The 12,456-nt window shown below is 48.4% G+C and overlaps 1 protein-coding gene across 1 annotated transcript; it reads right to left on the minus strand.

The window, feature by feature from the left end:
* Positions 1 to 786: 786 nt before the first annotated feature.
* NR0B2 (nuclear receptor subfamily 0 group B member 2) lies at positions 787 to 2,771 on the minus strand (the record flags this gene model as incomplete). Its single annotated transcript, XM_082615112.1, has 2 exons — positions 787 to 1,028; positions 2,231 to 2,771. 2 exons carry the CDS (start codon positions 2,769 to 2,771, stop codon positions 787 to 789), a joined length of 783 nt encoding a protein of 260 aa, XP_082471238.1.
* Between the last annotated feature and the right edge of the window lie 9,685 nt (positions 2,772 to 12,456).

Here is a 12,456-nt window from a genome sequence, read left to right on the forward strand (position 1 = left end):
ATGACCCCAAACTGCAGAAATTCCTGTAACCTGTCTGTTTCAGTTTGGAAATGGGCTGCTTCATTTTCCTTATTGGCTGTAATTGGCATTTCTCACTGAGGTGAGAGGGAGGACGGGGCAGGAGCTGAGGGAGGGGTCAGCAGGGGATTTGAAGACAAGGAGAGACACTCCCTACCCCCTAAGATAAAGGCAAGGACATGAGAGGGTCCTGAACTGACACTGCCCCCTGAATTCAGACCCACGTGAAATAAATCTCACCCCCAGTAATGAAATCATCATCCCACTCTGAAAAATTAAAATTCCAGTTTCCTGAGGTCTGGTTTCTGTGCCACTTATAGTTCCTTCATCTTGGTCTCCCTCTGACAGGGGCAGGGTGGCTCTGGAGGTGAACGGGTCCCTTCCACATGTACAAACTACAGTGTCAGGCTCCAAGTGTATCACACCTTTTATTACAAAACCCAATAACTTAAGTCAGTTCTGTACAAAGTCAATAGGACTCCTGGCCCAATGAGCAGTCGAAACTTCCAACCCCATCCCAGGAGGGAATAGGAGTCTTGGCCCAGAGGCTCTGGGACCACCAAAGGCTGGCCAGACAGCTGGAGCACTGTGTCCAAACCAAGGAAGGCCAAGAAGGGGTGGGGCTGAGTGAGGGCCCCATAGCCCACCTGGCTGGGCCGGGACCAACTGCTCATGGGAAGCCTCTGGGAGCACTGGGTCACCCAGGGAGCAACCAGGCTGAATCAGTGCTGCCAGCCTCCACCCAGTCTCTGCTTGAGCTGGAGCAGGTCACCTCAGCAAAAGCATGTCTTCGAGGAGGCCAGCGATGTCAACGTCTCCAATGACAGGGTGAAAGAACAGGTCTCCAAGCAGGCTGGGTGGAACGGACTTGAGGGTGGAGGCCGTGAGGAGGACACGAGCCAGGCGGCTTTGGCCTGCTGGGCACCAGGGCTCCAGGACCTCCCACAGGGCCTGGTGTGCCTCCTGCTGCAGGTGCCCGATGTGGGAGGAGGCGTGGAGGCCTGGCACGTCTGTGGGCAGAGAAGGCACAGATGGCTGGTGAGTAGCCTACTCTGACACCACGGGGCAAGACTGGCCCAAGACCAGAGGCCACCGGCTTGGCCTTTGAGGCCCCATTACTACCTCCTTCATTTATTTATTTATCACTTCATTTATCCATCCTTTATGGAGAGGCAGTATAGAGCAATGGTTAAGACCCAGGCTGCCTGGGTTTGAATCCCACACTGTCACTTATTAACTGTGTGACCTTGGACAAAGTTACTCAATCTCTGTGCCTCAGTTTCCTTATTGGTAAAATCGGGATAAATAATAGTACCTATCTCCTAGGCTTGTTCTGAGGTTTAAATGAGCTAGTATATGTAAAAGCCTTAGAACTTGACCTAACATATGGTAAGTGTAATATGAGTATTCGCTATGATTATAATGAATTATAATAATGCATTCTATGAGGGCCTTTGGTGAGGAATTCTCATCTAGATGCTCTCCAGATTACAAAGAACACTTCCTCTATCCGTTGCTCTCCCGGCTGAAGTTTATGGGGACTCCTCCCTCTCCTCCCCCACACCCCTTCCTCTTTTTTTTTTTTTTTTTTTTTTTGTGGTACGCGGGCCTCTCACTGCTGTGGCCTCTCCCGTTGCGGAGCACAGGCTCTGGACGCGCAGGCTCAGCGGCCATGGCTCACGGGCCCAGCCGCTCCGCGGCATGTGGGATCCTCCCGGACCGGGGCACGAACCCGTGTCCCCTGCATCGGCAGGCGGACTCTCAACCACTGCGCCACCAGGGAAGCCCCCCCCCCCGCCTTCATCTTTATTCCTCTTCTCTATGTGGTCTTTCTGAACCTACAGAGTTTCACCTTCAGAACTTCCCCATGCAGTCCGCTCGTGAAGGCGTGACTGAGGCACAGCTGTGTCTGCCCACCCTCCCCTTCCCAATTCCCACCTTCCCTGAGGGTCAGGGCAATTTCTTAGGCAGAGTGGCAAGGACTAGATACTGATATGAATAGACCTGAGTCCCCATTCTTGCTCTGCCCCTACCTGGCTGTGTGGCTTTCACCAAGTCAATTAGCCTCTCTGAGCCTCTTTTGTGAGATGACTATTTGGTGATAATCAGGACCCAAAGTGATCACAGATGTCAAGCCCTTAGAAGGCTCTGTCCCTGGCTGGGCCCTGCCCCCCTCCAGCCTTGGCCCATCCAGGAATGTCTGGGAGCTCACCAGGGTTGAAGAGGATGGTCCCTTTCAGGTAGGCATATTCCTTGGGGCCCAGCTCCAGACTCCAGAAGGACTCCAGGCAGCACTGAAGCCACTGCACCGCAGCCAGTGAGGGCTGGGGCCGATCCGGCACCTGGCCATTGCCTGCACCGCTGGTGGGCTCCTCCAGCAGGATCTTCTTGAGTATGCTGGGAACTGGGAGCTCAGCCACCTCGAAGGTCACAGTGTCTTGGGCCAACCCAAGCAGGAAGAGGGGGCCCCAGCAGCACCGCAGCAGCTTTCGCCGATCCTGGGGGGGCAGCTGGCAGAAGGATGGCAGGTTCCTGAGGAAGGCCAACGTCTTGGCCAGAACATCCAAGGCCTCCCGGCAGGTGCGATGGGGAGTACACAGCCGGACGGGCCGGTGCTGCCTGCACAGGCAGCGGCCACGGGCTGGGGGCACAGAGGGCCAGTCCCTGACGCTGGGGCTCAGAAGTGCATACAGAATGGTTGGGCGGCCTGCAGCACCCTGGCATGGGCAGGTCCCTGGCTGGCTGGAGCTCATGGTTGAGGATCTGTTCCTCCTTCCTCCAGGCTCTCCCGCTCTCTGCTTTGTGCTGTGGGTGCTATTTATATCCCCAAATGGGGGAGGGAGGGGGGAACCGCCCAACAACCTTGACTCCAGAAGTCATGTTCATTGAAAAAAAAAAAAGAAACTCACACTGACCCTGGCAGGACCGGTGGGGAAGTGGCGGGGGAGGGAGGCTTGGAAGCTCCACGTGGCCCTGATATCACTTCAGTCAATGAAGCAGCGGGTGCAGGGCACAGGGTCACTTGCCTGCTGGCCCTGCTGCCCCTTATCAGATGATTCAAGTGGATAAACAGGGTCATTAACCCAGGCTGTACCAGGGCACCAAGGCCTCAGGTGCACAATCAGCAGGTGGCCATGGCAGGTGTCCCTATTGGTGCCTGCAGGACTCTCGCTCAGCTAGGAAGCCAGCCCCAGAGCCGGACAAGCCTTGAACACAAGGCCCAGCCTGGAAGCACCTTATCACTCACTTGTTTGCCTAACCTTGGGGCCCTACTCCTGTTGGTGAGGAACAGGCTGCAGGGAAGGGAGCCAGGATCCTGGGGGGCTGGGAGGACTTTGCCCACTGTGTAGTCTAGGAGGCTGCCTTCCTCTGACTCCAGTTCTGGGGGGCCCTGCACGAATAAGGTCCTTAAGAGCTCTTTCTCCCCAGCCTGGATTCCTGGAGCTCCTGAGGGGCCATATCTGCTGAGAAACCCTTGCAGAATTACAATGAAATACTGCTGTTTACTGAGCACCTACTATGTGTCAGGCACTTCCCACTCTAATATTCAGAGCTTCCTTATGAGGCACAATTCTTACTTTTTGAAACTCAAAGAGGTAAAGTGACTTGCCCAAGTTCACACCACTAAGAAGAGACAGAGCCCACATCAGTCTGACTCCAAAGTCCTTGCTTTTTCCCTTGGACCCACTGCCCCAGTTGTGCAGCCAGAGCTGGTGACTACCTGGGCCCCCGCCTTGCTGCTGCTTCCTGGTCTGCGGATGTTGCCCACTTATGATCTGGGAAGAAATGTTGCTCTGCCACCAGCCATATGGCTCCACTGTCCCAGGCATCTGTCTCAGATGCTGGGGCATGGGTTGTGAGAGCTGGTGGGAAGGTCCTTGGCTGCGTTATGTCTGTAGACCTCGGCAAGCCCAGCCTGGCAAGCCTTCTGCTAACACGCTATTGGGCAGCCATCGCCATCCCTGGCCTCTACTCCTGGCTCTATCACTTTTCAGTTATGTGGCTGTGGGCTGAACCCCAAATCTCTGTGGGCCTCAGAAGCTCCATCTGGGACAACGCCTGCTTGCAGGGGTGCTTTGAGGACAAAGTGAGATCTTACGTGTTGAATTCCAAGCAGTTTCTGGCATACAGTAGGAGGACTTTGCTCCTCCTTCCCTCTGACTAAGGAACTAAGGCAAACAGGCCCCAGCAGACAGGCACGCATCTTTCATGCAATTACAATTGCATAATAATCTTCATTCTTACGTTTATAAAGTTCCTTTAATGCCCTTTTATCTTACTGGGTCTTCACAACATCCTGTGGAAGGAGAGTCTACAGTCAGACTGGCTGGGTCCAAATTCTTCTTCATCACTTAACTGAGAGACCTTGGGCAAGTCACTTTATATTTCTGTGCCTCAGTTTTCTCATCTTTAAAAGGGTAGTAAGAAAGCCCACTCATGAATATTGGTTTTACGGGGCATGAAGCTGATACAATTTTGTAGGGCCTTCATTAAGAATAGAAAATCAGGTGTGAAAGTGAACATTTAATAAATGATAAAACAAATCAGTACGAAGTACAAACATCACAAACCCAGGAGAATAACAAAGTACTTTTACTGATCAATTGCCTGACAATATTTGCCTACATATTTTAGCTGCACACTCTTTGCTCGCCTCTTCACATGTTAATGATATTTATTTTGAAACTGACGCAAACACTGAAAGGTTGCATGTACAGTACAGGGAACTTTCTTTTTTACCTTGAACGCTTTGGAAGTAAATTGCCAACCTGAGCCCCCATCACCCCCAAATACTTCAGTGTGTAATTCCTACAAACAAGGACATTTTCCTACATAACCACAACATAATCATCATCAGGAAATTAACATTGAATAAAACCAGGAAATTAACATCTAATCTCATTGAACATCAGGAAATTAATATCTAATCTCTAGTTTTCGCCTTTAAGTTTCACATAATGCTCCAGTGAAATCATTATAGTAAAAGGGCTCAGTCCAGAATCGCACATTGCATTTCTCTGCCATGTCACTCTAGCCCCTACTGGTCAGGAAAACTATCCTTAGCCTGTCCTTGCCTTTCACGACCTTGATACTTTTGAAGAGTTGTTATTTTGTCTCATGGCTTTCAATTGGGGTTTGTCTGTGGCTTTCTTGTGATTAGACTCGGGTTATGTATCTTTAGTAGGACTGTCCCTGGAAGTGATGTTGTGTTCTTGATACACCCTGATATATCAGGGAGGACACATTTCCATTTGTCCCAGGGTTCACTTTGTCACTTGATTAAGGGGATTTCTGTCAGACTCTTCTGTATACCAGTTACTCTTTCCCCCTTTTTAATGAATCAGTATTTCTTTCTTTTTTAAATATTTATTTATTTATTTATTTGGCTGCACTGGGTCTTAGTTGTGGTACGCGGGATCTTTGTTGCCGCTCATGTGGGATCTTCCTTGTGACATGCAGGATCTTTAGTTGCAGCATGTGGGATCTAGTTCCCTGATCAGGGATCGAACCTGGGCCCCCTGCATTGGGAGCGAGGAATCTTAGCCACTGGACCACCAGGGAAGTCCCTGAATCAATATTTCTTGAGGAGGTACTTTGAAACTATGTAAACATTCCTCCTCATACATTGAATGTACTTGTGTGTGTTTGTATTTAACTATGAATTCATGGTCTCCTATTTTATTCAGTGGCTTGTAGTTGTTACTATCGTTATTTATTTTGATGCTCAGATTGTCACAGACTTGGCCAATGGGAATCCCTTCAAGCTGGAGTCTATGTCCTTTTGACATGCCCCCATTACTCTTTGAACATCCTTTGTTTCCTGGTATATGAAGATATCACTTTTCCAGCCCCTGGAATCAACTAGTACTACACGTAGCTCTGATTTAATCTTTTAGTGGAGAATAGTATTTAAAAACCATGATCTGGGGGCTTCCCTGGTGGCGCAGTGGTTGAGAGTCCGCCTGCCGATGCAGGGGACACGGGTTCGTGTCCTGGTCCGGGATGATCCCACGTGCCGCGGAGCGGCTAGGCCCGTGAGCCATGGCCGCTTAGCCTGAACGTCCGGAGCCTGTGCTCCGCAACGGGAGAGGCCACAACAGTGAGAGGCCCGCGTACCGCAAAAACAAACAAAGAAACCGTGATCTGGGTACCAGAATCATATTTAGAAATGAAGATCTATTAATCTCTATTAGGGTGCCACTGCTTCCCAGCCCTCCCAGAGTTAGGGAATGTACACACACACACACACACACACACACACACACACACACACACACATTTATACCTATGTTTATTTATATGTACTGAAAAACATGAGTTCATACTATTACCTGTAATTTTAATACACTATAATGGGATTCATTCTAGTTTTCGCCCTTTCTATATTATACCTCTCTTCTCTGACGTTGAGAAATCTGGTTTTCATTATTTTTTATAAATTTATTTATTTATTTATTTTTGCTGTGTTGGGTCTTCATTTCTGTGCGAGGGCTTTCTCTAGTTGCAGCGAGCAGGGGCCACTCTTCATTGCGGTGCGCGGGTCTCTCACTGTCGCGGCCTCTCTTGTTGCCGAGCACAGGCTCCAGACACGCAGGCTCAGTAGCTGTGGCTCACGGGCCCAGCTGCTCCGCAGCATGTGGGATCTTCCCAGACCAGGGCTCGAACCCGTGTCCCCTGCATCGGTGGGCAGATTCTCAACCACTGCGCCACCAGGGAAGCCCTGGTTTTCATTATTTTTAACTTATTTACTCATTGGATCAAGCCTCCATTTGTAACCAATCTGCCATCTCCGCCACAACCCTCTCTGCTGTAAGATGCCTTCCTCTCCCAACTTGGGCTCTGATACCTCGGGTCAGGTTGCCCCTCCCACTCATGGACTTCTTCTTCACCCTGCTGGGCCTGTCCCTCTACGCCAGGTCGCTGCTCTTTGAGGACACCCTCCTGCCCCTGCTGAGGCCACTGTGGTGCCATCTTTCACTGGTGTGTGCTTTTACCTTGTTCCTTTCTACCCAATAGTTTTAGGATGGACGTTTTCAGGAAGAGAAAGGAAGAGAAGGAGGTAGAGCTGTCAATGATTTTTAAAAATAAATTTCTACAGTGGGAATAGAGAGATGATTCTGTCTTTCCTCTTGCAAGGTTAATTTTTTTTAAGTTTTATTCTTGATAGTAAGGAGATGTAAAACACGCCCCTTCACACATAGATGTATTGGGTTGGCCAAAAAGTTCATCTGGGTTTTTCCGTAACATCTTATAGAAAAACCCAAATGAACTTTTTGGCCAACCCAGTATTTGCTACCTTTAGTACTGCTTGTAGGTTTGTAATCAGAATTTTTATAAATTCTACATTGGGTAATGCCTATTGGAAAAGAAAAACATGCATGGAACATTTATGATTGCATATACTGCCTATTCCTTATAGGAGGGAACTTCCTTTTTGAGTTGGTGTCAATATGAAATGACAACTTAGTGATGAATGATTGAAAGAATTTTGCACAGATTTGCTTCTTCTTTTTTTTTTGGTGGTATGTGGGCCTCTCACTGCTGGGGCCTCTCCCGTTGCGGAGAACAGGCTCCGGACGCGCAGGCTCAGCAGCCATGGCCCACGGGCCCAGCCGCTCCACGGCATGTGGGATCCTCCCAGACCGGGGCACGAACCCGTGTCCCCTGCATCGGCAGGCGGACTCTCAACCGCTGCGCCACCAGGGAAGCCCCGAAATTTTGCACAGATTTGCTTCTTGCTCCATTCAAATCTTTGTTTCTCCTCCACCACCCGCATACTTCCAGGTGTCTTGGGAATAATTCATGTTGGGAAGAAGGATAGAGTGGGAAAAAGCAGTGATCCTGACTAGTTGTACTTTAAATTTTTTATTTTTTGGAAATTAAAAAGAAAAAAATATACATGTATTTGACCCTAAGAAGACATTGCTGGGACCTAAGAAGACATTGCTGCCTTGGAAGAGCCCATGCAAATGCAAGGTTCTGGAATTTGAGCTTCATTAGCTTCACAGCAAACCTGCTTCTAATAATGCGTTTCTTAGGTGTTGTGAGAACGCAGAGTGCCTGGCACAGCAAGTGCTCTGGAAAAGAGGACAGTTGTTATTGTTATTGTTGTTGCTTTCACCCTTGTTTTCTAGAGGAAGAGGTTGAGGAAGAAGTTGAGGAAGAGGAGACCCAGAGGAGGGAGGAGAACCCTCACTGGGGGTCATGGAAAAGCTGGTCTGGAAGTTGGGCCCCCGGGTTTCAAGTCTTGCATGTTTTTGCACTATGAGGAACTGTGTTTTCGCACTATGAGGAACTGTGTTTTCTGAGCCCTGTGTGTGGCCTGAAGGCCAGGGTCAGCCCTGGAGGCCCTGGAGGGTGAGGAAAGACCTCAGCTGGGATCTCCACAGCCTGGAGCCTGACTGGGGCCATTCACTCAGAGGGGTAGGAGGCCTCTTGGGGGAAGATGGTCCATCAGCTGCCCTCTATCTGAAGGGAGAGACACAGGTCAACCCTCAGGAGTCCCCGGTCTCAAGAGGAAGACACAGCTCTAGGAACCCCAGACCTAATTGGGGTGACACAGGCCAGGCCCCAGAGACCCTAGTCTGATAGAGGAGATAAGCCTGGCTCTTGGGGGCCTTCAGTGTGATGGGGAGACACAGGCCAGCCCTGAGGAGGCCCCATTCTGAGGAGGGAGAGACAGCCCTGCTCCCAGTAGCTCTAACAGGGGAGCCAGGGTGCCCGTGTCGGTGGGGGGCGGGAACCCTACAGTGGAGCCATGGGGCTGAGTAGCTTGAATTTGGAAGGCTTTCTGGAGGAAAAGGTCATGACAACACTCTCTCATCTGTACAGCACTCTATGGTTTACAAAGTGCTTTCCCAATAATTATCTCATTTAATCGTCATGTGACAATGGGATGAAGGTGTTACTATTCAAACAGGGACAACAACCATCATCATTCTAAACAGTGACACTTAACTGAGCACCTACTGCTCAGTGTCAGGCATTGGGCTGGGCATCATCTGTAAATTAAAGGGCGCCCCACAAGGCAATGTGGATGAAAGTGCTTTGCAATCCTATGACCACAGTGCACACGTATGCTCTTGTTCTGTACAGAGGCCTGACTACTTGAGGATGCAGCTGGGAGACCCTGGGCAGCAGAGGGCCTGGGTTAAGGACTGGAACTGGGAGGCAGAGTCAGGACTAGATGCCTTTCCATACTCTGAACATGTCATGCAATTTTGTGCCTGCAAGCTGTTCGCTGTGCCTGGGATGTCTTTCTGTTACCCTGTCTGTTTGCTAAGTTCCTGGTCACCCTTTATGGTCTAGCACAGGCTTCACAGTTTTTCCCTCTCCACCTCTTTGGCAGAACAATTTGCTTGCTCCCTGAGTTCCCAGATCATCAGGTTCACCCCCCAGTAGAGCACTTAGCACATGGTGGTGTAATCATGCACTTACCTGCTGTTGATGGGGTTCAAATGTAGATGGGGTCAGACTAGGGGAGGCTGACTTATGACCAAGAGGCCTTCCTGGGCAACGTTTATTATTTCAGTGAATTTACCAGGGCTCAAGATCAGGCCTAGTTCACTCAGCAGGGAGTCACATCAAACAAGCACCTGGATCTGATTTATAAAATCAGAATGCCAATTCAGGGAGGCAGAACTCTGAGATAAGAAGTGGGTAAGTGTGTGGGCTCTGGAGTCAGGCTGCGTGGGTTTGAATCCTGGCTCTATCCTTTCAGCTGTGTGGCCTTGGGCACATGACTTCATTTCCCTGGCCCTGTTTTCTCCTCCCCCAAATGCGGATAACAACATAGGAGCATTATGTTAAGTCAAATAATGTTTATAAAGTGTTTGGTATGGTACTGGGCACTTAAATTTTACCAATTTGTAAAATAAATTTTACCAATATTTATTGAAAAGTTATATAACGAGAGTCAACAGTATCAGGCACAGACCATTTATTCATTCCCCAAATATTTATTGAGGTTCTACATTTGAGGCTCTGAGCTGAATGCTCGGATGAATCAGACCGTTCCTATCTTTCTTGAAGTTTATATTCCAGGGAAAGGGGATGGATATAGAACCAAAATTTCTTTCTTTCTTTTAAAAAATATTTATTTATTTATTTGTTTGTTTGTTTGGCTGCGCCGGGTCTTAGTTGCAGCATGTGAACTCTTAGTTGTGGCATGCATGTAGGATCTAGTTCCCTAACCAGGGATCGAACCTGGGCCCCCTGCATTGGGAGCATGGAGTCTTAGCCGTTGGACCACCAGGGAAGTCCCTAGAACCAAAATTTCTTAACTGTATATTTCAATTGTGGTAAGTAATTACACAGGATAAGCACAAGGTACTTTGAAAGCAAAAATTATGGAGATGGAGACTTAATCTGTATATCAAGGTCAGTAAAAACCTCACGGAGGAAGTGGCATTTGGGTTGAGACTTGATGGGTGAAAAGGAGTTGCTGGTAAAGGCCTAGGAACTAGGACAGGGCATTTGAGGAAGTGAAAGCAGCCAGTGAGGAGGGAGCCTGGTGTGTGAAGGGGAGTGTGGGACAAGATGAGACTGGAGAAGTGGGCAGGGCCCTGATGTTTTTGCTCCTCGGAGGCCATGGTTGGGAGCTTGGAATTTATCCTGAATGCAATGGCAATAGGGCTAATTTTAAGCAAGGGAATAACAAGACCTGGCTTATCCTTAAGAGCAATTGCTCTGGCTGCTGGGTGGAGGATGGACTATAAAGTGACAAGAAAGGAGGTAAGGAGACCAGAGAGGAAGCTGTCGGAGTAGATGCCAAGCAAGAGATGATGCTGGTTTAGACTGGAGTAGTAACAGCATCTTGCTTCACACAGCAAGGTGAGGAGACAGAATCAAGATATATTTTGGAGGGAGAGCTAACAGGACTTACTAATGGATTAGATGAGGTCAGATGTTGGCTTGTCCAAATGCGTAGATGAGTGGAGGTTTGGGCTTTTGCAAATTGGTCCTTGAAGGGGCCATTTAGCTCAGTGGGGAAGACTTTGGGAGGAATTTGTGTGTGTGTGGGAGCATCAGTGTTGGCCATGTTGGTTTTTAAAAATAAAAATAATTCTTGAATATAATAGAATATCTATTAAGAGTTCAAATTTCAGATTGTCTCATAAAGTTATACATTTTTTATTGTGTTAAAATATACGTAACATTATACTTACCACTTTAACCATTTTTAGGTCTACAGTTCAGTGGCATTAAGTACATTTACATTGTTGTGCAACCGTCACCACCATCCATCACCAGCCATGTGAGTTTTGAGATATCTGTTAATCGACCCAAGTGGGGCTCTCCAGGAGCTCAGGAGAGATCTGGGCCAGAGGCATCATGCGATCACCTACAATGCCGAGGGCAACTAAGCCTGCGTGCCACAACTACTGAGCACACATGCCACAACTAGAGAGAAGCCTGCGCACCACAAAGAAGAGCCTGCGCGCCACAATGAAAGATCCTGCATGCCTCAACAAAGATCCCGTGTACTAAGGGATCTTAGCACTAAGACCCAATGCAGCCAAATTATAAAAAAAAAAAAAGAGAGATCACCTACAGAGAAAGTATAGATAGAGGAAAAGAGGAGGGGATAAAGGACAGAGCCCCCAACAGTTATAAATCTGAGTAAGTCAGAACACTGTGAAAGAGTGTTAGTGAGGTGGGAAGAAAACCAGGTAAGTGTGGTGACATGGCGGCTCTATGAGTGTGCTAGGGCTGCCATAACAAACTATTACAGACTGAGTGATAAACAACAGAAATTTATTTTCTTACAGTTCTCAGGGCTGGAAGTCCAAGATCAAGGTGTTGGCAGGTTTGCTTTCTCCTGAGCCTTTTCTCTTTGGCTTGCTGATAGCTGCCTCATATGGCCTTTCCTCTGCTTGCTTATGAGTCCCTGGGGTCACTTCCTCTTCTAGTAAGGACACTAGTTATATTGGATTAGGGGCCCTACCCTTACGAACTCCCTTAACCTTCATTACCTCTTTAAATAGCCCTATCTCCAAAAGCAGTCACACTGGGAGTTAGGGTTTCAACATAGGAATTTGGGGGGAATACAGTTCTGTCCATCACAGAAGCCTAAGGAAAAAGAAAATTATTTCCAGAAGGAAAAAGGGGTCAACTGTGTCAAATGCAGCTAAGTCAAGTCAAGTAATAGTGGTCCACTGGCTTTGGCAATAAGTGGGTCATTGTAACCTTGGTCAGAGTATTAAAAAAAGACTAATTAGAGTAAATAAAGAAGAGATGGAAGCTGAGGAAGTGGAGAAACAAGCAATCTTTTCAAATTTTGCTGCAAAAGAGAACTGAAAATTGGGGTGGCAGGAGGAGAAAGTGGGGTCATAGAATAGTAAAAAAAGAAGTGACGGGCTTCCCTGGTGGCGCAGCGGTTAAGAATCCGCCTGCTAATGCAGGGGACACGGGTTTGAGCCCTGGTCCAGGAAGATT

The sequence above is a fragment of the Mesoplodon mirus genome (assembly GCF_964341445.2).
Source record: "Mesoplodon mirus genome assembly, chromosome: 3".
NCBI classification, from domain to species: Eukaryota; Metazoa; Chordata; class Mammalia; order Artiodactyla; family Ziphiidae; genus Mesoplodon; species Mesoplodon mirus.